The following is a 23399-nucleotide window of genomic DNA, read 5'->3' as shown; positions in this document are numbered from 1 at the left end:
CATTTGTCTCATTGTTGTATTGTTTTTGCCAGAATTTAATGTTATGAGAATGCACATCTTGAAGACTTCCACTTTTAATGACACAAAAGAAAAAATAAAACACATTATCAAAACATTTACTCCTGCATGCAAAGACAAAACAATTCAAGGAGGACTTTTTTCGGGCAAAATTACAATAACTTCCTGATGAGAGTGAAGCGGTGGCTTGTACCCATAGATGCATCAAAATCTGTGAAGGAAAGGAAAAAAAATGTTTTTAAAAAATCAATCTGTCTGTGGGAAACAAGGCAGTATCAGTGTTTTTCTGCAACCAGTGTGCTGCAGAACATTAGCGTGTTGCAAAAGATCATCAGGTGTATTGTGGGAAATTATCAATGGTCACCTCATCTGTCTGAAAATTATTTAATAAAACACTTAAGTGCTCTTCCACCAAGATTGCAGATGGTAATTAACCAAATTGTTTAACTCAAAAGACTCAAATTGAGTACATTTGTGAGTTATGACAAGATATGGAACATACCATGTCCAAATTAGTTGAATTTCATATTTTTCCACAAATCAGTAATATTTAGCAATCTCCACGTGGGTGTTATTTTTACAAATTGTTGATCAATAAAAAGTGTTGAAAATGTATACGCTGTTCTCTAACAAGGAGCTGAATGAAAAATATTTAATGTTTAAATTTGTGCAACATGACGAAGAGGACTGTTTGAATATAAATTGATATTGAACCACGAATAGTATTTAATGGATGGGATACATATTGGGAATTTTTATGTTAAGCGCCATATTAAAGATAAAGTTGTTTTAAAAAAGAATAAAACTTGGAACGATTGAATATGAGCATTTCAAAGTTTAGAAGTCGAAATAAGTACTTTTATGAATAAGTACGTTTTTAGCTCAAGAAAGGTTTATCTTATCTTATCTTATCTTGAAACATTATTTACGGGATGTCATTGAACACAGCATCTACCTGGTGCCATTTATTTTGTTTCTTGATTGGCTCGCGACGCTCAGTCGTCGTCGCCATCGTCCTCCGGGACAAAGATGTCGTGTTCCTCAAGGAGCTCAGCGAAGTTCTTGCTGATCCGAGTCCCCACATACAAGAAGGGCACCACAACCGCCGCAATCCGCCAAAGGCCGAAGGGGGTCTGCTCCCCGATGTCCCACACCCCACCATAGAAACAACTCGGTTAGTTGACGCCAGTAGAGTTGAAAATGGAGAGAAAAAAACAGGTCCCTCCGTGGCTGTGCCATTCTTCGATGATGAAACCTCCAGCACCAGAAGTGACTCGTTCTATTGATTACACGAGGTGCTTTCCCCGCTTCGGATGATCACTCACCTTCTTGGGTTTGGGTAGAATAGCCCCGGAAGAGGAACACACAGCCGTTCGACGCGCTGTCACAGTCTTTGCCGGCGAGGTGAAGACATTTATGACAGTCGAAACGCAGCCAAGTCGACTAAGGGCCGTCGCCATGATAAGCAGCGTTTGGATGCCGCACGGCAGCAATGCGGAACCACGTTGAGGATGCGATGAGGGAACAGCGCCACCCAGCGCTAAAAGATATGCACAGCAAATGGCGTGCAAACGTGTGCTGAAAACTCCCACGACCATTGGCCATAAAGTTTAGTTCCCATTTTTGTACTCTTAAGTAGCGGGACGGGACAGATACGTGTGTGAAAAGAAAAGACTTAAGTACTGTACTAAAGAAAAAAATACACTCTGGATAAATTGGTACTTAGCACAATGAACAAAACGGCACACAAAATAGTTGCCCCTTGAGAACACTTGTTACTTAACGTGGATGTAAAGAGCTAGTAAGTGTTGGCTAAATATCTAGTGATAACTGTGCTCACATTCCTTGAAAATTCTATTGAAATAAAAAAAAAATCCATGTTGCTGAAAGAATTCATTTTCATATTTATAGTACAGGATCTTGCAGCTTACAATAAGATGTACTCATGAGCAGCCAAGTGAGAAAAAAACAGCAATTAATACAAACACAGTGGAACACAATAAACTTAATAAATACTGTACAGCAATCAATATTTACACACGCACCGACAAGTGATCATTTGAAGGGACACTATTAGTGATTCACTGTGATTTGAGAATATGCAACACTGGCCATGGAAGATGTATAGCTTGTCAAGTACGATATTTACACTTCCTTCCGTTAAAACAAAGTGCTGTGATCAAGTCCATCCAATTAAGCATTCAATAAAACATTAAAAAACATCCTAAAAATGACATTTAAATAAATACAAGTATTTGAACCAACAAATAAAATGAATATCAACAAGAAAAACACTTCACATTTAATGAACAGAAATTGAGTCCTCATTAAAGACAAACAAGATGTAAACAGCTTCAAATGAATCCCTCCATAGTGCAGTTATCCAGTTGTATCCCTTCTTGTGACAACTTGGTAGAAAAGCAGCATGTTACTAAAAAAAAAAAAAAATAAATAAAATCATGAGTAGTGGTGCACATTGTATGACCACCCTGCATTATGTTGATTGTGTGGTTACTGCACTAATAAAGGGCCTGCTCACCTGACGTTTGAAGAACAGGTGTCTGTAGAACTTGTCAAGCTCAAACTTGTCAGGTTTAAGAGCTGTCCCAGTCTTGTTGGCCTCACCTAATGTGACCACTTGTCCTTTAGCGATGGCAGCACGGAGCCTAATGCTCTTAACTATCCGAGCGGCCACCTTCGAGTCGGGTGTCGGCCGTGACGATACCGTGATGTAGGATGCATCTTTCTGCCGCTCCTCATAACTCACTGGCAGAAAGGATGCATGAGAATGTACAATTAACAGATTCTGTGTACATACTGGATAGAATATCAGGGGTTCTTAAATGTTTGCAGGGACTCTATAAATGGGAAATAGTAATCATTACAAGAACAAATTTGTGTTTTGTTGGGATGAAAAGTCAATCTTACAAGAATAGAATCAGATTTTTCCAAGATAATGTCATATAATAAGATACTGAAAATGCCAAACCGTGCTGCTTCCATATACGCTCGCACGTACGCAAAGTGGCCACTATGACACAATATAATTTATTGCAAATAATTTCGCGGACTCCCAAGCAATATCACCGGGCCCCAATTTGAAAAGCCCTGGTGTAGATGACAACAAAGACTGAGTTGACTACTCTGAATTATACCTGCTGCAGCCACTGTAGTATCTGTGGTAGTGGCCAACTGCATCAGGATTGCGGGATAGGCGGGATGCAATAGGAAGAGCTTTCTGATGACTGGTTCTGCTGCAGCAACACCCGGGGCCACCTGTTTGGGAGGTTACATTTATTCACTGAATATATATCCTTTATGATCATACTGTTCTTTAATATTTTCCAGTTTTGATTGACACACTCAAAGAAGTATTGATTTAACAGAGCTGCGCTGCATCATACTGGGACTTATATACAGTGTATTCTCATGCAGCTAAATAAAGTCATATTAGAAACAGTTGATTTCAACACCAGCTACAACAAATTCATACCTTTTTTGACAGTGTCAAGAATTATTAATATTTGCAAAAATGCACAAAAATCTAATTATAATGAAGAGCATTGTTAAATTGATCTGCATTTTTATACGAAGATAAAAAAAAGGGGGCTCAGGTAATGGATGGATGATTATTCTCATTGGATTGTGCAAGTGTACCTAATGTTGAGGATACAGTAAATCTATTCAATTTGTAGCTGTGTCCGATTTATTTGCCTCAAAGCGTCTTCTCTTGGCAGACTCACAGTTGCCTTGGTGATATTCTTCCGTGTAGTGATTGGCTCGCTGGCCCAGAAGACAAAAGCTGATAGGCCAGTAGAAGTGGTGACGGCTGCCGTTTCCAAAACAAGACGGGGACACACAAACTGTGCCGTCCACAAAGAACGCCCATTTGCCCCATCAATCACCTGCGCCTACATCAATAAAGAAATTAGGTAAACAACCAGGCAGGCCATAAAGATACATGATTATGTTTTTATTTAAAATGTAAAAGGGACATTTAAAAATGACTGTACAGTAAAACCTTGCTTTACCTTCATAATGCCATTTGCCGAGTGCTGAAAGAAAAGATCGAGGATTCCATCGTCATTAAAGTGTCCCGGAGTTGGTTGGCTGTGAGACACGAGGACATATTTAACGGTCACCAGTTTCAGACTACAAATTGACATAACTCGATAGCTACCTGTGTATGGGGGCGGAGGTAAAGGTCCACTGTTTGTGTACATCTCTTTGTCTGAGCACTGAGATCTTGCTGAAGCCGTACACCAACACCCAGTCACTCTTGCTGGAATTCAAGTTAGAGATGGTGTCCAGGCTGTTGTGGTACGTGCCAAAACCGGCCACTAGGGGCAGCAAGAACTCCACACTCTCTGATCCCCTTCAAAAACAAAAACAACGAGCTTGTATTGCTTTGTTTGTCTATTCATTGGAACTGATTCTGCTAAATGTCGTGTTGTTGCTCAGGTCAACCTGAAGATATGGATGAAGGAGGAGGAATTTGTTTTCTTCAGTCCCTCCCACCCAGGATCCTTCCGTCTTAGCGTGGGAGTCATTGGCAACTTGCTGGTTGCACGGATGTAGATGTCCCGTAGTGAGATGGCCACGACATTACCTAGGAAAACAGACACATTGCTGACATACGCCATACGCTTGTTGCATAATTATACTTATTGGGTCCGTCATCTTATAATTGAGTTTGTTTACCGAGTCCGAATAGAATGTAGTGTGCCCCCTGTTGCGTCTCATGCCGAAGCGGCCCAACCAGTTTCCCTTGTCCAGTCAGGTTGAACGACACCGACTGTCCGAGTGTCGCTCCAGTCATCCCAGAAATTAAAGTAAGGGAGAGATCCAGAGCCTGAAAGTGCGAACCGACTTAGTGAGTGAACTCCAAACAGCTTGAAGACATGATCTGTTGATTTATATCTAATCTGCCAATAAATCCGTGTTGCCATGCCAATGTGGGCAAAATCACTCGTGCGCTGCAATAGAAATGGAGGAATTCACTGTACATGCAAGAACAGTCTAGTATTCTGTAATATCAGTATTGAAAACGACTTGTTTCAAAATCATCTGCTTTTGTGCAAATACAATATTTAAGATCTCTATAAAAAGATCTATAGTGGCTTAGTTGCCCACTTTGTGGATTTAACAGGACCAGGTCATCTGCATGCACAAGATGATTTCCCCAAAAATTTAGGAACGCCTCATGTAGCATTTTTATTTATTTATTTTATTTATTTTTACAAAGGTCATAGTTGCATCTATTAAGCATGTCATCGATTTAAGTGTAAGTATTTTTTTAAAAGCAATATTTACGCAATATATTGATACGTTCAGCTGCATCACCTGGTGTGCAGCTTTTTTAAAATCTTACGCATATTGTGTCTGCAGAGTGCGTTTGTGTGTGGAAAGGAAGTCCAATGGGAAACGGCTGCACCTCATTCGCAGGCAGAGTGGCGATCAGCAGATCTGGGACTGAGTCTCCTTGGACATCTGGGAGTAACAACGCCTGGGATTCAATGTTCCTCAGAAGCGCGGACCACAAATTCTTCCCTGTGAAGTGAAACGAAAACCCTCACATTGGCCAACGTGCTTTTTCTGACATCATGGCATTGGCATACTTCGATTACAGTAAGTTGAAAAAAAATAAATAATATAATATAACTCTTCTGCCAAGACTGTCTGAATCCAGGACTATGAAGTATGTCTTAGAATTCGATCATCATTTGTCAGATCGGATTAGAATCGATGTTCTGGTTCATCTTCTACCATAATGCGAGTGTGAGAACGAGATTGCGGTTCTCTCACCTGTGGTTCCATTCACAGCCATGATGATAGACTTCCCAATGAGGAGACATACAGGTAATGGCTTAGTGTTGAGCTGCAGGCCACACTGGATGTACAAGACTGACTCCCACATGACTTTCCTCCACAGTAGCTGCCCACTTGCTCCGGACAAGACCACGGCGCTGTAAACTGGTCGCACAACAGTACAAGTCATTCGAGCAAAGGAGAGGTCAAAGCGTCAAAGACTTAAGCCCTACTTTTGTTTCCTTGAGTGGGATGCGTGTCATTGGTCCACTCGGTGACACTGAGCAGCACATCATCCACCGAATCACCGTCGACATCCCATAACGCAAGTGCAGGTGGCGTTACACCTAGATGGAGGAAAAGATTCATACAGCAATTATATAATCAAATATATTTGGTGAGAATTAGAAAATCCTCATGGACTAATATTCATTTACTTTGAAATAAACGATGATTATTTTTGCGGTTGTGGCGTGCAGTGGTATAAAACTGCACCGCAGCACGCAGCATAATGATAGTTCCTAATTTTTTTGACTCAAGCGTAACTAATATTAAATGCAAAATATAAATAGCTCTCAGCTACTTTTGCCCAAATTCATCAAGGGGATGAAACCTCATTTACATATCTGACAATTGGGCCAAATTTTAGTATTTTCTCTTTCTAATTGCAATCAGTCAGAGGATTTTGTTTGAGGTACAGTATCAGTTATCAGCTGGAAAAAAAATGGTGAAAAAAAAGGAAGTACTTTGTTACTTTTGGACAGCCTGTATACGTTACCTCCGGCATCCCCGAGCGCTCTCTCCCACTGTGGCCTCTTCGCCATTGCTCCCTTCTGACAGGGAATGAGGAAAGCACAAAGAAGCACGAGAAGCATGGCACAAACAAGAGGCACCAGGAAAAAGGATGCCCGCACAGCATTCTTCCTCCTCAGTCTCTTCTCTTCCTCATCAGTCCCACGAATCCTCAGTCCAGATCCCCCATGCTGCTCCCTGTCCTCCCTAGACGGGCTCCAGTACTGGCCACCTTTCACATCATCTCTGTCCTGCTGGGATTTGCTGGGCTCTCTCCAGTCGTCCTCATCCTCCTGCGCCGAATCTCCGGCCGCCACGAGTCGTCCAGAGCGAGCTCCCCGCAGCTTTGTGGCGCCGCCGCCGTGGAAGGTGTCCCGGCCCAGACCGTTGCGGGGGTAGTTGAGTACGAGGTCATCCTCTTCGCTCTCGTCCTCGCTGTCTGCTTGGGTGAGTGGGTCATACTCCCCCAGCTCCGAGCCCTTTTTCCCTGCGCATATGCAAACACACACGCTGCTCATGTCTTGCAATTGAAGCATGAATTTGGGTTTTTCGTCAATATTATGTCAAAATGTAGAAAGTAGATATCATGACACAGACAGATGTGATAATAGACATTTACTGGCTGACTGTATGTGATTCAAGACAGTTACCTGAATGGCAAAAATCATGCGTAACTAATACCTCCGGCAACAGGTTTAGAATTGCTTAGCGCATCCACAAGATGGCAGCAGAACACTTTTATTTTTTTTTTTTTAATGAAAATCCTCAACTTACTGTAATAGTTCCTTGATAAGTCGGCGCATTGTGCTGCCAAAGCATAATTGCTGTCAAAATGAAACTCCTTAACTCACATTAACACCGTTCCTTGACGCAGTTGACTTGCTCATTATCACCTCTAATGTCAATCTTACCCAGTAGCGCTATACGCTGTAACAACCAATCACGGCTCACTTGTTTTCTGAAACTGAGCTCCAATAAATGTTATCCTCACCTTTGTCAAACCAAAAAAAAAAAAACAACTCAGCGAAATTAAAACAATGATAAAAACATTATTCAGGGATGTATACTTAATTCCGTCCGTAATTATGACAACCATTCAGTTTTTTGTATTATTATTTTTTTGGATGTTTGGAAATTTGAAGGTAACAAAAAGGTTAAGATGCTAGCTCAGGTCAATGTGACAATTAGGTCTGGGGGTAACTTAAGCTAGCAGACTGCTAGCAGGTAGCAGAGATGCTCACACGACAAAAGAGCAAGCACTTTCATAAATGCATACATGCGTAGCCCTCGTTAGTACGGTGTTTGATCGTTTTAAATGACATGCTTAAACATTCACGACGCACCAGAAGGATGCTAATTCAGCGACACGTCAGAACGATTTGCATGTGAGATGCGACCGATTCTCAGTGTTCACGGTACTGATGTTGATCATACATAGCGCTAAACGTAACTACCTCGTGTTTGTAGTTCATATCACTGTGTTTGCATCTTACCCGGTAGTTTGAGGGCACGGGACAAGGCTGATGCCATTTCTCTTGCAGTGGATCTGCAGCACAGCGGTGATGAGCGGCTGGAAACTGGAGGGGGACCGATTCAACCGCTATGCTTGGATCTGCGCGTGCCAACTTGCATCATGGGAGTTGTAGTTTGGCCCATTCATACGTTTGAAGTCCGTAGTCAGCCAGGTCTGTTTAGACTGAATGAATGCTACCCTCTGCCGGTGATATATCATATAAATTGTTACCGAAATTATATTCTAAAATTTTGCTTGAGCTAGACGGTGATAGTACTGAATGGGTTCAGTTCCCACTCAGTGACGGTGTGAGTGCGAGTGTTGCCCTGTGATTGTGTGAAGTCACCCCAAGGCAGCTGTGAGAGGCTGCAGCTCCCCTCTGTCATGAAGAGAATTAACAGTACAGTATTCAATGTAATTGCTAATGGGGTCGTTTTCAAGTTGGGATAATTTTAGAGATACTGCTTTACAAAACGTAGGTTGTCGTAGAAGTCGAAGGCTGCATATGAACTGGTGTGGAGGAAATTTATTATTTCTGGTTTCACCGATAAGGGGGGCAGGGAAGATCCATATCCTGCAAAGCATCTCGCAAAGTAGGCAAGTCACTTCAGCGGGCGGACCTTTCCCCTTTCAAAAATTCTTCTCGCAAATGTTACGAGGACACGGGCGTCACCCCGCGTCGTTATTTTCCTTACTCATCAGTTTAAGGCATACGGTTCCCACATCGTGAGTGTATGTATATGCACAGTGACTATATTTGTTCAGTCAGAGTGTTGGCGTACTGCATAAAATTGTTTGGTATTATTTTTTTTCAACGACTGATATTAAATACACAACATTGAGTCAATGAACCATTTTTTAAACAGTATGGTCACAGTTAGTTTAGTTATAAGTGTAGTTAGATTAAGGCGAATGCACTCATAATATACGCAAAGACTCATGGGAAGCAGGCCCAGGCCACGATTCATGCACAATCGATTTTTATTATAATGTGTACTGTGAAATGGAATCGTTTGTCAGTTAATTTTTTGTATATAATTATTGAAAATGTTAAATTTAATTGGCGTTGAATACATGTGCGCTTTGAGAAACTTTACACAAAACAGTTCGTTTAACGTAAAAATCTTTATGAACCAACAGGGTGTCCGTAACTTTGTTCACGGCGCATGAGCAGTTTAGTCTAGAGTGGCAAAATGGCGGACGTGTCTTTGGATGAAGTGATACGACAACGCGGAATTAACGTTAAGGTGCCGGTTAAACGGTAAATTAATCTCCGTCTGGTTGGTGGTTGGGAGTTTTCGACACTTTTACCGCAGTAAAATATTTAACAGACGACCGAGGAGTATTTGGGAGCTGGTTGGCTAATTAGCAAAAGCTGGCTCAGGATGCCACAGCGAGCGCTTATCGAGTTAGCGTTAGCTCGATGTTAGGCCATTCGCATCCGAATTGTGTTTTCGTCTAGTTGACAATTAAATGCGTTTACACTTCAACCAACCAATGATAAATGTTTGTAATATTATCTGTTTAATTACCTTAATTATGCATCAGTTTTTGATATTGTGGTCCAATCGGTGCCTGTTATTTAGGCAGACTGGCTAATTTTTAGCAGCTAGGTAGCTTTTCTGGAACTTAGCATGTGGTCTTGTAATTTAATTTACACTTCCAAAACCAATACAACATGTTACATGGCACTTTATCAATCCATATGTTCCATTAAGTACTAGCCTGTTGTATTCGGAGATTCACAGGGAATAACGACACTATTTTGTGTGTATAAAGTTATCTTGTTACGGCAGACTACCAAGGTTTGGTCATTTTTTTGACCACCCAACGTAGTCATAATAGTTCCTTGTTCAGTATGGTTTGATTAATAATCCAAAGGTCATTGCATAACTTATTTTTTGATAATGATACATTTGCTAACCTCTTGTATTGCTTTATTTCTTTAACCCAACTCACCCCAGAACCATGTTTGGACGGGGTTCAGGAGGGGTTGGCAGGACTTTTGATGCCCGTCAAAGGATTGGCATGACTGATGCTCGACAACGACTTGGAGGAGGAGCGGGTAAGAGTAAATGTTTTGGGAGTGTTTCCTATGAAAAGTGAGTGTATAATGTTTTGATTCTTGGCCATTTATCCAGAAAGGTGAAGTTAGTGTGGTATTGCTTATCTGAGCTTTGTCAAAAAACATCCAGGACTGTGTTACAAAAGATTTATTTCAAATTGAAACTAAAAACACAATTCCTAGTTTTCCATTCGGAATTTTATCTTCCCGCAATGTAACACTTCTGCAGCCTTCTCTTTAGCACCTCCATTTCCTCCTGCAAGGTTTCTTTCTGGATCTTCCGCAGTGCCATCACAGCCATCTTAATTTCCTCCGGATTTTCCCCTTGATGACCCTCTTAATGTTGGGTAAAAGGAAAACGTCAAGCTTGGGTCTTTAGGAAGATTGCTTCAGTACCTCAAACTTATGGCTGCTTTTGGCAAGGAACTGTTGGATGCTCAAAACATTGGGATCTGGTGCGTTGTCTTGGTGAAGCAACCAGACATTGTAACAACTATAGCCTCTTCTCATGTGCAAAACAAAATAAACACTGCAGGATCACTTTGTAGACGTGCTGGTAATCATCTGGCCGACTTTGAAGAGGGATCCTCATTGTTCATGTTTGAAATATATCTTTAATGACACCAGTTAATCATCTTATGGTGGCCCAAGACTTATTATCTTGTATATAGCACCATCAAACAGTAAAAAGTTCATTAAATTAAACAGAAGTTAATGTGATTTTTTATTTTTTTTTTCAAAATGAAATGTTTAATCCCCTAGTTTTTTTTTTCTTCGTGAAGAATCATTGAGAAAAAAAACAAGTACAAGAAATGTAAGAATGCAAACGATGGCCAGCCCTAGACCTGTACATCTTCGGGTGCGACGCAATCTGCATATATTGTCATAGCAGTCCGTGTTTTCTCCATCTTTTGTCAGGTTTTCCATTGAAAGATGCCAGAGAAAAGCTGGTTCAGAAAGATGCTCGCTTTAAAATCCGTGGCAGGGGTGGAGCAGCAGCGGCAGGAGGGGTCCAGGATGCTCGTCAGATGATCAACTCGCGTAAACAGCAGCAGAATGTGTTCACTGTGCCTATACAGACCATCCAAAAGACACCAGCGACACACCAACTGCAGAGCCACACACTCGTGCCACAGATAAAGATCCAAGCTAACAGCAACTTTGCAGGTGTGAACACAAGGCTGTTTGCCCCAAACATGCAAGGACTGGGTGGGAGGGATGGCACAATCAGCCATCTTAACAAGGGAGTGACTGACGCTCGTGACAGGCTGAGCCTTAAGAGGAGCATGAGTAGTGCGATGCAAAGCCAGGCTTCTACTCTATTGCCTCTAAATATAACCAAAACCATCCAGGTGAGGAGGAAAGGCTTCATGAACTTTGCACTGCATATATTGTACTGCAGATTTTTACCAGCAAACGTAAAACTTAATTGTTAACCTAATTTTACAGCAGCGCCCAGTTGGAGTTCTTGGTGGGATGCGTCTTCACTCACAGGTGTGTGCGTGTGTATGTGTGTATATTATATATATATATATATATATATATATATATATATATATATATATATATATATATATATATATATATATATATATATAGTCACTGTTGCATAAACAATTTGCCTCCCACAGCCTGTCTCGAATGATAGTGATGGCCCTCCAAGTAAACAAATCAAAATCACGACTGCTAACAATTTGCTACAATCACGGGTAAGAGTTTATATTACATCGAAACATTTTTTTTTCTTATTGGATCTCACACATATTTCAACTTTTCCCTTGTGATCATTTAACAGGGTGGTCCAGGAGGCCCTCCATTTTCCATGTCTGCCCCAATAACCAAGGTCGTTAAAAATGATGCATACTCAGCCCCTCGTCCACCTGCCCCTGTTGCCCCCGCCTGGCCCACCACTAGCACAGCAGTCCCTCGGCCTCCCGCTGCAGCATTGAAGCCTGTTTCTAGGACTCTGCAGCAGAGTTCAGCTCAGCACACCACGGCACCACCTCCCCCTCAGGTAAACAACCATACTGTGTCATGATTATATGGAGGCAACGTACTTTATGCGGTAGCATCTGGCTTTACCATTACATTATCGAAGATACATTTGTAGTAAGTCGTTTTCGAAGAGCTTAGTGAAATTAGATCATTTCTCGCTGTGCAACTGATGATCTCTTGCAAAACATTTGCTCTGGCACAGTGGTCTGGTATCGCTGCTATATAGCACTCAATCACAGATGTTGCATGTTTAAACTGGAAGCATTCGCATTGATTTTCTTAAGACACACTCCCCCTCCTGCTTTTCCATCACACAAAAGCTGTCTAATCAAATTGCCACCAAGCCGACTGGCTGCAAGACTTGGTTTCACAAAAATAAGAATTGAGAAAAGGAGGACTTCGGTAAACGGCGAACTAATATTCCACATTCATGCATCATTCTGAGGTTTAGGTGTCGACAGTAGAAATACATGTGATACTTTATGCTAATTGTGTTAAGATTGTTGTCTAGCCTGACTTGTTTGATGTTGAAGTTGTATTTGTTTGCTATGAGTTTAATTGGTGTGCGATCATAGTGGAAGCAGGCTTGTATAATTAAAACTTGTCACTGTTGTGATCTAATTCCATTGCATCATCCGTTCTCATTTTTAGCCTGTTTTCAGCCCTTTGGAAGGAACAAAAATAACAGTGAATAACTTGCATCCCCGTGTCACTGAGGAAGACATAGTGGTGAGTACAGCTCAACCGCAAGATTGTATTCACACACATGGTTAAAGGGACATTTTTCTGATCGTTTTGCTCTAGTGACACAATTCAGATAAGCGTCATGGCAGCATGAAGTGGAAAATCTACATGGACACGGATAGGTTATGTGGCAGTCAAAATGCAGGGTAAATAGCCACTTTGGGTATAGTCAATGCAAGCATGATGCAATCGAAATATGATTGTTGACAATTATACATCCTGACGCCTAAAATAAAAACGTCAATATAAACGACAGCAAAATCATAGATGGATTTAAAAATGGTCATTAGAGTTGATGTCTTGAACATTAAGGCAAATAATGAGCGATGGCTGCTAGAGTAATGTGGAGGATACCCTCCCTAATTTCAATCAATCGAAAGATTTTTCAGAGGCCAACTTGAATATTTTGCAGGATTAATGGCTCATTGTTTACTTCAATGTTATGACATGCAAGTGGATGCATTTTGGCTCTCTGTGCATCCGTGTTGTTCCATGACATGACCCAACAATCATATCAGATATGTCACTTGGAACGGTAAATGTTAGGGACCAAGTATGGCCCTGAAATCTGAATTTTGGACATACATTGTAAAACCTGTTTAAGCTCCGTGTTTAATATTCAGTGAGTGTTCTAAAATCTGTTCTACCTGTGGTGACTCATAGTGTACTCTGGCCCGCCACATCAATTTGTTCACAGGAGCTATTCTGCGTGTGCGGTGCCTTGAAGCGAGCACGCCTGGTGAAGGTGGGCGTAGCTGAAGTGGTGTTTGTCCGCAAAGAGGATGCTGTGAGTGCATATAGGAAGTACAACAACCGCTGCCTGGATGGTGAGTGTTCATAGCAAACAAGCACATCAAATTGATCGTGGGCCAATACTTGAAGGTGTTCTTGAATTCTAATGAATGCAACATGAGGATGTTTCTCTGCTCATTTAGGAATTGTGGATTACATGTGCTGCATTAAGCAGAGCAAACATTTACATTGATGCTGTTTTTCTCCTTTTTGTTCATGCATAGGTCAGCCCATGAAGTGCAACATTCACATTCAGGGAAATGTCATCACTTCCGATCAGCCCATTCTCTTGTAAGTGAGCCTAATAGGCTTTGTTTTTTAATTTACATCTATGATTTTCACTGTAAGATTTGCGATTTAAGATCAATTTCAACCCTACTGGTTAGGGCTGAGCAATTTTGGTTACTTTTATTTTTTTTTCTTTCCCCCTATCAATAATGCAATTTCAATTTAACACACTATTTATTATTATATATTATCTGTATAACAAACAAGAAATATCCGTGTGTTTTAGTTAAATGTTTTGGACTTACAGGTTAGGATTTTTGCTAAAAAAAAATAAAGATAAATGAACTCTGAAATATTTTGAATTTATTTATCTACTTCAGTTGTAGTTATCTTACTAACACTCTTCGACTTGCAGTCTTTTAAGCGTTCACTCAGATGACCTAAAATTTACCAAACGAATTTGGTGTAAATCCTGTGTCGTGCGTTTTAGTATCGATGGCATGATGTATTAGTATTGTATTCAGATATGGCATGTAAGAATCGATACTTTTGACGACACTACTTTATAGTAAGCGACTATTATTGTTGGAGGAGCCCTGGACCGAAATAATGTTGTCAAAACAAACTCCCCACTTAGTTGACTATTGGGCGATGAAGCTATGCCATTTTGTTTACAGTAGTTTCGATGTTTTCTTTAATTAGTGCTCTTTTAATGTCAAGCAAAAATGATTTTGGCTGGCTATGCTGTTCAATACTGCGGTTGCTGCATAAGTAAGGAAGTTCTGAAATGTGATATGAAATGATCTGCCTCATTCTTCCAGGCGGCTCAGCGATTCCACAGCTGCAGGCAGTGTGGCCAAGAAAGATGGCCTTCCTCCCTCTTTGTCACGTCCTGCGAGCCAGCGAACTTCCCAGCCAACACCCGAAGTGGACCCCCAGACGATTCTGAAAGCTCTCTTTAAGTCCACCGCACAGTCCTCCTCAACCACCGAGCCCCCCGGCTCACAGGCCACTGCTTTCCGCATCAAAATATAGGTTGCCACTCGTACCCGTTCTTTAACACATTGATGCTCCCTCAGTGGTTTTCATCTGGACAGCAGCCACAGCGCACATAGAAAAGTGATTTTAGGCATTCAACATTCATAACTGCTCATTGGTCTGTTATATGTCCCATGTTCTCTCAAGATGGACCAGTTAAAACAAATAAGCCAACCAATTTGCTTATGATTTGTAATACAGCAAATTAGCACTGTTTAATCCACCCATACAGTCGTGTTCATTTATGATGTCGAGAATGCTATTGTTTTTGAGCCATGTCTGTATGCTCAGTTCATAGAGGTAGAACAGAAAAATCCAACCTATTTGATTACATAAGACGAATAGGTTGCATTCCTTTCTGTATACCTGATAAGGGTCCTTTTAAACAGTTGAATCAAATCACCCGAGAGATGGTCCAAGACAAGTCCAAAGTTTACTTTCTATGTAAACCAGTTTCACCCAATCGTTTTTCTTTTCTTTTTTTCTTTTTTTTTTGGATTGTGTGACATTCATCATTCTGATGATTGTCTGGCTTTAATTTTTTGCTCCCTTCAGTATATGGTATTCATTATGTTTTATACTGTAAATGACTTTGTTCTTTTGATTTGTCTGTTAGGAAAAACACTAGGTCATATATTGTCCTTAAAATGTCATTAAAAAGTAGCTTTGTATAGGTTGTCTGACTTATTTTTCTTCCCTCTCTTTTCCTGAGAATAGCTTTATATTTTCGATGGTCTTTTAGATTGTCACTTGTATTTGAAACAGGATTCCGCTTTTTGCTGCCACAGGAAAAACATCTTTGCACTGCTGTTTTGCACAGTGCCATGACTAATGCATGATGTCCACCAACCTGCATTGATGATGCTGAAAAGTCTTGATCACAATGACTGGTCTTTGTATTAAAAAAAAAAAAAAAAGCGATTCAAGTTTTGTGGGTATGTCACAAAGCACAATGAATTCATGATCTAAAAAATGGCCCCTGAAAGTTTTCATCCACTGGGCCCCCACTCAATTTGACACGTTAATATATTTTATTTTAAAAGTCCAACTCTAATTACTTTTTTCCCCTTTCTTAATGTACAGTATTTAGTTGCTGCAATATAAATATCCCTCAGTATGAAACTAGTCTTAGCCCTTACAACAGAAAAAAAAGTTTAATACTGGTCAATGAAATATACTAAATGTTTTAATCTGAGATGCAAATTAACTTTTCAAGATACAATACTTGATCCGATTCTGAATCGTCATTTTTTTTTTCACTAGTACCCGAGGTTTTCATACTACAGCTATGATTGTAATATGAATGAAGAAGCAAGTGATTTTTTTAAACGTGACGTCAGGCAATTACAACGTATTGAAATTAAAATATCAGCGTAATTCAAGGCAAATATTTTAATAACACATATTTACTGTTGTTCATTTGACAGTTTTATATTTGTGGTTTAAAGGCTCATATAATGTTTTGTCTTGTTCAGATTTGCATAATTTTTAAGCAAGGCAGCTTCTTTGAAATGTTATTATATACCAAAGTTGGGATTAAAATAACATATACATAACATATTCTTTCTATGATCCATCAGTTCGATTATTGAATTTCTAGTTTAATAGTTGACTTTTTTGTAGTTCAAATAACACTACCCTAGCAAATAAAAATACGTAAGGAAAGTCATGTGATGCAGTTTGGTTTTACTTCCGGTGTGATAGGTCACAACAAGATGGCTCCATCCAGGCGAAGACATGCCAACAACAAGGCTTGTATTATTCCTGGAGGGTTTACAGGTATTTAAGTAATACTTATATAATTTATCCGTAAATTGCCAACGAAATATATATATATATATAGCTATAGATGCATTCAATATCGTATCTATGGTCATTTTTTGAAAACCCAACCCGGGGACTTGCTCGTGGGGGGAATCCCTGTAGAAATACGCTTTAACTGTTGTTGCATGTTCTTTTTTTCGACTTTTTTTGCAGCCTTGTCCTTAAAGTTTAACTCTGACACAAAATCTGAACACAAGATGTACGTGAAGGAGCACAAAGTTCGGGCGCAGAGCAGTACACACCGTCCGCTCGACAGGACGTTGTTTGTTCTCAACATACCGCCATACTGCTCCGAGGTACCAAGAAAACTACACTACAGACTGGAAAACGTTTAATCTTGCCACTTGGGGGCAAAAAATACACATATTGATCTGTGCAGTGCAAATCCAGCCTAAAATATATAGAGTACACAATTTCACCCCCCAAATTGTGTGCATGTGTCTGTCATTCAGGATGTCTTCAAGGAATTGTTCTCCCGGTTTGGCTCTGTTATGTCCGTGGAGTTGAGTGACCACCCGGGTTCATTCCACCAGCGTGGGCCGAAACTATCCAGATTCTTTAAAGCGGCTGTAAAACAGGTAGACTAACAGTGTTGCTTTAGTTTAATCAGTTTTGTCTTCTCGTCTCATGATTTTCTCTCTGCATTCTTACAGAGTTTCAAAGTTGGCTACGTCGTGTTCCAAAATCCCTCCAGTATTACAGCAGCTAAATCGCACCCTTACAATGTGCCTTTGGTGGTCTGCTCAACACAACATACGGTTAAGACTGGTGTACAAAGTGAGTCAAGTTTCTTCAATAACTCCATAGTTAATATTATATAGTGCCTGTAACTCTGTGCTTTAAATTATGTTTGGCTGACCTGTGTTTGGCTCCTTAGAATGGATTGAACAGTACAAAAAATCCTTTGTTCAGCCGGACATACTACAAAATGTAGTCGATGAGTTCATGAAGAACTTTGACAAGATGAAAGAAGAAGTAAGTACTGTTCTGATGCACATTGTAAGCATACTGCATGTACTTAAATCAATTTGTTTTAATTTTTACTAGGAAGAGGAGCACCTGAAGCAGGAGGAGGAGAAACAAAAAGAGGATGAGGAGGGCTGGATCAAAGTCAGCAGGGGGCAAAAGGGCAACAAGGCACGTCCCCACAGTGAGGCCGCCAACCAAAGGACCCTGCAAAAGGAGATGAGGAAGAAGAAGAGGAAGGAGCTCTTGAACTTCTACTCTTGGCAGCATAAGAACACACAGAAAGAACGTAAGTTGGCTTTTTTAATTATTAACGAGCTTCTGGGGGGACTTTATGTTCATAGTGTACTGCAAATAAATGGAAACTAACGAAATAACTTCAACTTGAAAAACGTTTTCGTTAACAGGGATTAAGTAAAAAATTGTCTTAAAAAAAATATATATATATAATATTTAAACCCTACTCTGCAGTTTGTTCTATTTTTGTTTGTTGTCCTGAAAATGACTTATTGTTCATGCTTTGTTTTAGATATTGCTGAACTCCGGAAAAAGTTTGAGGAGGACAAACAGAGAATAGCGCTCCTCAGGGCTCAAAGAAAATTCAGACCGTATTAAAGCAACAACCATTGTACATTATGTTCAGTTCATTGTGTTGTTTTCCACTTGACAAACCTGTATGTTTTTTGTTGTATCACCATCCTGCTTGTGCTTCTCACAACATATAAATTACATTGGGAACATAACTTTTAGTTGGTGGTAGCTTCGTTTTATTTAGAATAATCATCCAAAGTAATTGTTACAAAACAAGTTGTTCTAATCATTCTGAGAAAGCTATAAACAGGGTGGGTGGACTTAGTCATTCCATCCCTTTAAGGTTTCATCATGTATAACTTGTCATAATGTTCATGCCATAAAGGAAAGTTTTCATTTTTAAACACTTGTCATGTATTTATCTAAATTCAGACTGATACGGAATGCTCATAAGGAGTGTAATGTAAAACATTCAACTCCTTAGTTGTAGCTTCTCATTTTAAAAATAAATTCAATCTTGAACTTAAAAACGCAAAATTTAACCCTGAGTTCTGCGCTGGCCATTTAACTTTTTCTGCTTTAATTCAAATGCTTAATTTCTTGGTTACTTGATTGAAAGCTACGATTTGGGTAAAATCAGTATATTCCTAGACTTTGAACATTGTAGTTTTCTACCAAACTACATTGAGCCATTTGTGGACGGATTTCATTTTAGAGGCAAATTTCTTACTGCACTGAGAAGGACAATTTAATTGAGTCGATGACAAAAAAAAATTACCAAGTGGAAAAGTCACATTTTAAATTAAGTGGAAGCTTCCTTTCATGGTTATAGAAAGACTCCTGTTAGCAGTAAAAAAAAAAAAAAAATCATAATACACCATATACAAATTCCAGCTGCGGTTTTCCAACCTGCAAAAAAATTTTGACCTTGTTATACCTTACAGCAAAGTCAGTCAATCTGTGAATAGCTTATGACAAGCAATGTAACATGTTTAAAGATGACCACTGACCCCTACGTACAGAAAGACTTCCACAGTTGAAGGCATGCCCGAACCAGAGCTGCTCTTGCATTTAAATGAAAACTGTAGTACACTTTAACAAGGCCTGATGGTTAAGTGAAATGTTTATTATGAGATCACATCTTCAACTTGAGCATGAGAAGTTTGTGTTGCCTCTGGCTTGTGACACAATATCATCACCACCACCACCAGCAGCAGCATCGTTGTCACCACCCCGATGCCAGAGAGGACAAATAGTACTGCATCTTTATGCACTGAGGAAGAGACAGCAATATTAATCATCCATGTCTTAGTGACAAGCGCAGTCACGACGTGAGCTGGACTTACCGGTGTTCTGCTGAACACATGAATCAGCCTCATTTTTTGTGCTATTCTGACATAGCAGAAAAGGACCCAAGGAGACCAGCTTTGTGAGATGGGCTTCAGATGAGGCCTCTCTTTTGTGTCGCTCACCTTCAGACGCTATCGGGGAGGTGGGAACATTTTAGTATTGTGGTTTATAAATGCATCATATAAAATATATTAGGCTCTTTATAATACAGTGCAATCACAGCAAGTGGTAGGAATTAAAGTACAAATATTTGGTTGATGTTTACTGTACTTAAGTAGATTTTTCAGGCATCTGCGCTTTTTTGTATTCTGAAAAATGGTGCTACTACATTTGAAAACACTTTTTTTAACCTTCACTGTGGTTGTAATTTTGAGGCCTTCTAAGGCAGTGGAGGAGCATAGATTACCGCAAAAAAAGAAAAAATTGAAGGAGCAGTATATTCCTCATCTATGGCCTTAAGAGAATTGTTCTTTGTCAGTTACAACAATAATTTAAAAAAAAAACTAGCCTAAAACCCACCAGATAGTGGCATTTGACAATAATTCCTCTAATACATAATGTGAGCTAGCTCTAAAAAAAAAAATCTTAATTTAAGTTAAAGAGTGTAGCGTGCGTTGAACATTATGCAATACTCACAAATGATGGCACAGTTTTGTGCACAGTCCACATCCTCCGTGCAGATTTCCACCCAACAATAGAAATATATCTAAGAAATTACACAATCAAAGTCAGGAAGGTGGTTACGTGTCATTGAACATTCTAAAACCGCTCATGTACTTTCCCAGCTTACTTCCTCAACACTTGGCTGGCCTTGATTGAAGAAGGCAAAGGTCTTGACGTCAAATCTCCTGACTTGGGACTGGGAATAAGTTTTACCCTGCTTGTCCACAGGGACTGAACTTCCGGAGTCATCCAGGTGGTTGGGACATCTATCCAGGAGGAGAAAATTAAAGTCAGCAGCTTCTAAGATGTCCTCGATACCTCCAATATTTCAACATGGTTCTTTTCTTACCCGTCATAGAGAAGCGTCCACACAGAGTGTCGAGATGCTGGGTAGGCGAAACAATCCCTCACGTGCAAGGAAAGCGTGGGATTTGGCGATGGTTCGACGATGGAGATTTCCACGTACACCGTTTCACGTAGCGGCAATATCAGCGGAAGCTGGTCCTCGTGAACGAAACATGTGAAGGATGCATCTATACAGACAAATAGTCCAAAAGGGTTCGCGAAGTCTCATAGCTGACGGGAGTGGCGCTGTTGTCACGTTTTATTACCTGTGGCGATTCTCATCTGGACTCTGATGGTTCCAAGCGCAACCACAGGTGGTGGGTTAGTCGGCGTATTGACGGAATGCAGATTTACTGCACGCCTTGCAGCCCATGCTTCATAAGCACAGTCAACCTGGAGACTTGGGAAAAAAAAAAATTAATTGAGTAAATCTGCTGATGCCGCAGAATGCTGAGGTTGTGATATAAATTACTTAAATGGAGAGTGGTTTGTTCTCCTTGGATCAGGCAGCTCCTCCACCTCTAACGTATAGACGACAACATCTTCATTGACCTAAAGGTGGGTGGAGTCGCTTGGTCGGTTAAATTATTTAACGAGGTTGAAGGAATATAAACTCGGAGGATAACAGAATGAGGAGTCTTAAACAGTCCTACTCTGCTCACGGCAACTTAATGTAATTGAGTCTGGTGACAGATTGAAAGGTTTGCAATCAAAGAATGTGCACGACCTTCGTTTTAACCCCGCACTCCGTGATGTGAATCTTAAAGACGGCGGAGTCTGCGGTGGTGATCACAGGGATGCAACTAGGCTGATTCTTGGCAGCGAGGCTTCTGGGGTGCATAGGTGGGTCCGTCTCGGTCGTTTCTACAGCAAACACAAAGTGTCCATCCAGAGAGCAGGCTGGAAGGGTTGCCGAAACAGAAAAATGCAGCTCTTTATATGCACACACACATCAAATTCCATTTTTAAAAGCTTACAATTGAGTCTGTAGTAGCAGGTTGAATCCGTGGAATTGTAGCAGCAGCCATGATTGGCGCAGGACTCTGGAGTCATTCTTTGTTGACCACATTTCACTTGGAGGTCTTTGTGGATGACACACCTTCCATGGAATTCTGGAATTTATTATTTTTTTTCCACCATAAATTACAATTGGTAGTTTGTAACAGTAACCTCTCATTCTATCTTGTGTTCATGCAATGTGCCAGCGCTACAAAGATGAGCAGATATTTTATGGAGGTCAGAGATTGAGAGTATCATAGTGCGTGTGACGTTCTCAGTCAGCTCATCGCCACTCACTTCTTGGCGAGAGTGGTGCCCTCCCTCTGGGTCTTGTCAGAGGGCAGCTGATGTTTACCCTGAACCATTGATCATCTCCTGTCAGCCGCAGTTGCAGCGGGATGACCACTTTACTGTCCTGTCCGTTCAAAGTCATCACCATAATTGAAGTCATACTCATCAGTAGAAAATGCAAATGCATTTCTCATTTCATTCACATTCAAATAAAGAGCCTGCTGCAAAGTATTTTTTCCAGAAGCTTGATGAATCTATATGTAATGCAACACAAGTTTCATGTTTGGAATTCAACAGTTTTGAATGTGAAAACTTTTCTGCGCAATTAATTTTTTTTTAGATGAAAACAGTATGAAGTGGGTAACATCATACAACATTGTTTTACCTTCACTTGAGCGTAGCAGCTGTCATAGGTGCTGAAGAATTCGAGGCTCCGGTTGTTGTGTTTGCCCATTTTGACTCCACAAAAACTCTCGGACTGATGCACTGAGAATGCGGCCCCTGTCATGTCTGACATAAGAGCAAAGCAACCATCATTTTAAAGAAAAGTGAGTAGACTTTTCATTGTCCATTTGACAGCACACAAATCTGACAATCTCACCTCTTACACGAACATCACCGAGGACTTCAGAGTCAAACACAGCTTTTATTCCCCTTTGAGAGCAACTGACTCTGGGCAAGGCACGACTTCGCCTCTGAGATGGTGTTAAGCCCTTTTCAATACACGGACAGAATTGAAAGTTGAAGGTCAAACCGATGGAAATCAAATAAAATGTTAGGAAATTACAATTCATCTCTTTGTAGCTTTGATGCTTTGCCTTCATTTATTATTATCTTTGCCTACTTTTAACTAGGTAGATCGCTAGTTGAAACAGGCAGGTATGTATCACGCGACCACCCATCCAATTAGCTTTAATTGGTTAGAAGCCTGGTGGAGCCAACACAGTTACAAATAAATCCTTCATCAAAGGATTACTGACCCATGTGTTCTAATGGCAGTGGCATCCAGTTCTCTTAATGTGTAGCATCAATAAGACTTCAAAAGTAACTGAGCTGCATATCTTTGAGATAGTCAACACCAAAAAGCACCAATTGCTTATTATTTGTTTATTTTTTTTTTTTACAATTTCAGAGTCCTGCAATATTTGTTACAGTTATTTAGCTGCTTGTTCCCCAAAATTGTTAATTACTACTTTTATTTTTTTTTTTAAAATGTATCTCAATAATTGGTTACTTGATTTTACGATGAATAATACAATAATCATACATACAATAACACAAAATGTTATCATTAAAATAGTGTATATCATAATCAAATAATTCACGTTTAAAATTATGTTCCATTTTATTAAACAGTTGATAAACTAATAATTTACATTTATTAAAATAAACCAAGAGGAATTTAGTAAAACTTTACTATTTATCAATAAATTCATG

General features: G+C 40.0%; 5 protein-coding genes and 1 non-coding gene across 7 annotated transcripts; 2 read left to right on the top strand and 4 right to left on the bottom strand.

Moving 5' to 3' along the window:
* Positions 1-58: 58 nt before the first annotated feature.
* Positions 59-1599, bottom strand: smdt1a (single-pass membrane protein with aspartate-rich tail 1a). Its single transcript, XM_088316127.1, has 3 exons — positions 1344-1599; positions 974-1151; positions 59-229 (listed from the first exon to the last, which is right to left on the bottom strand). The coding sequence occupies exons 1-2, from the start codon at positions 1476-1478 to the stop codon at positions 1014-1016; spliced, it is 273 nt and encodes a 90-aa protein (XP_088172253.1). The 5' UTR covers positions 1479-1599; the 3' UTR covers positions 59-229; positions 974-1013.
* Positions 1600-1896: 297 nt separating this feature from the next.
* On the bottom strand, positions 1897-8269 carry fam234b (family with sequence similarity 234 member B). The gene is made up of 13 exons (XM_088316122.1): positions 8112-8269; positions 6605-7105; positions 6060-6173; positions 5824-5991; positions 5453-5568; positions 4720-4870; positions 4486-4627; positions 4199-4393; positions 4050-4128; positions 3762-3929; positions 3174-3294; positions 2558-2784; positions 1897-2449 (listed from the first exon to the last, which is right to left on the bottom strand). The coding sequence occupies exons 1-13, from the start codon at positions 8146-8148 to the stop codon at positions 2447-2449; spliced, it is 2022 nt and encodes a 673-aa protein (XP_088172248.1). The 5' UTR covers positions 8149-8269; the 3' UTR covers positions 1897-2446.
* A 420-nt stretch (positions 8270-8689) lies between these two features.
* Positions 8690-8843, bottom strand: LOC148322830 (U12 minor spliceosomal RNA). Its single transcript, XR_015846712.1, has one exon. It is a non-coding gene; the product is annotated as a U12 minor spliceosomal RNA (small nuclear RNA).
* A 415-nt stretch (positions 8844-9258) lies between these two features.
* poldip3 (polymerase (DNA-directed), delta interacting protein 3) lies at positions 9259-15664 on the top strand. Of its 2 annotated transcripts, none has more exons than XM_088316126.1 (10): positions 9259-9392; positions 10096-10196; positions 11115-11548; positions 11649-11690; positions 11828-11905; positions 11992-12210; positions 12843-12920; positions 13633-13762; positions 13952-14018; positions 14777-15664. In XM_088316126.1, exons 1-10 carry the CDS (start codon positions 9325-9327, stop codon positions 14988-14990), a joined length of 1431 nt encoding a protein of 476 aa, XP_088172252.1. In that variant the 5' UTR covers positions 9259-9324; the 3' UTR covers positions 14991-15664. The 2 variants fall into 2 exon arrangements, with proteins under 2 accessions (XP_088172252.1, XP_088172251.1); XM_088316125.1 differs by having other exon boundaries at positions 11646-11690.
* Positions 15665-16664: 1000 nt separating this feature from the next.
* rrp7a (ribosomal RNA processing 7 homolog A) lies at positions 16665-18718 on the top strand. Its single transcript, XM_088317897.1, has 7 exons — positions 16665-16772; positions 16971-17113; positions 17270-17395; positions 17471-17594; positions 17695-17792; positions 17865-18072; positions 18313-18718. The coding sequence occupies exons 1-7, from the start codon at positions 16667-16669 to the stop codon at positions 18396-18398; spliced, it is 891 nt and encodes a 296-aa protein (XP_088174023.1). The 5' UTR covers positions 16665-16666; the 3' UTR covers positions 18399-18718.
* Positions 18719-19419: 701 nt separating this feature from the next.
* Positions 19420-22917, bottom strand: LOC148322827 (zona pellucida sperm-binding protein 4-like). Its single transcript, XM_088317896.1, has 12 exons — positions 22564-22917; positions 22348-22472; positions 21969-22086; positions 21650-21784; positions 21400-21572; positions 21145-21224; positions 20939-21072; positions 20677-20860; positions 20455-20593; positions 20301-20370; positions 19661-19795; positions 19420-19587 (listed from the first exon to the last, which is right to left on the bottom strand). Exons 1-12 carry the CDS (start codon positions 22784-22786, stop codon positions 19442-19444), a joined length of 1662 nt encoding a protein of 553 aa, XP_088174022.1. The 5' UTR covers positions 22787-22917; the 3' UTR covers positions 19420-19441.
* Positions 22918-23399: the final 482 nt, after the last annotated feature.

The sequence above is a fragment of the Idiotropiscis lumnitzeri genome, chromosome 15, assembly GCF_059441095.1.
Source record: "Idiotropiscis lumnitzeri isolate Australia: NSW breed Sydney's pygmy pipehorse chromosome 15, RoL_Ilum_1.0, whole genome shotgun sequence".
NCBI lineage: Eukaryota > Metazoa > Chordata > Actinopteri > Syngnathiformes > Syngnathidae > Idiotropiscis > Idiotropiscis lumnitzeri.
This window is presented reverse-complemented; position numbering and strand designations above follow the sequence as displayed.

Coding starts and splice junctions, on each gene's coding strand:
- smdt1a (XM_088316127.1), bottom strand. CDS start 1,478: ATGGCGACGGCCCTTAGTCGACTTGGCTGCGTTTCGACTGTCATAAAT. Junction 1,152..1,343: donor TTCTACCCAAACCCAAGAAG/GTGAGTGATCAT, acceptor ATCGGGGAGCAG/ACCCCCTTCGGCCTTTGGCG.
- fam234b (XM_088316122.1), bottom strand. CDS start 8,148: ATGGCATCAGCCTTGTCCCGTGCCCTCAAACTACCGG. Junction 4,628..4,719: donor CTACATTCTATTCGGACTCG/GTAAACAAACTC, acceptor CTGTTTTCCTAG/GTAATGTCGTGGCCATCTCA. Junction 4,394..4,485: donor TCCTTCATCCATATCTTCAG/GTTGACCTGAGC, acceptor TTGTTTTTGAAG/GGGATCAGAGAGTGTGGAGT.
- poldip3 (XM_088316125.1), top strand. CDS start 9,325: ATGGCGGACGTGTCTTTGGATGAAGTGATACGACAACGCGGAATTAAC. Junction 12,921..13,632: donor TCACTGAGGAAGACATAGTG/GTGAGTACAGCT, acceptor ATTTGTTCACAG/GAGCTATTCTGCGTGTGCGG. Junction 13,763..13,951: donor CAACAACCGCTGCCTGGATG/GTGAGTGTTCAT, acceptor GTTCATGCATAG/GTCAGCCCATGAAGTGCAAC.
- rrp7a (XM_088317897.1), top strand. CDS start 16,667: ATGCAGTTTGGTTTTACTTCCGGTGTGATAGGTCACAACAAGATGGCT. Junction 16,773..16,970: donor TATTCCTGGAGGGTTTACAG/GTATTTAAGTAA, acceptor CTTTTTTTGCAG/CCTTGTCCTTAAAGTTTAAC. Junction 17,595..17,694: donor GGTTAAGACTGGTGTACAAA/GTGAGTCAAGTT, acceptor TTGGCTCCTTAG/AATGGATTGAACAGTACAAA.
- LOC148322827 (XM_088317896.1), bottom strand. CDS start 22,786: ATGAAGGCAAAGCATCAAAGCTACAAAGAGATGAATTGTAATTTCCTA. Junction 21,573..21,649: donor CTGCTACTACAGACTCAATT/GTAAGCTTTTAA, acceptor CAACCCTTCCAG/CCTGCTCTCTGGATGGACAC. Junction 19,796..20,300: donor ACAAAACTGTGCCATCATTT/GTGAGTATTGCA, acceptor CCTCCCCGATAG/CGTCTGAAGGTGAGCGACAC.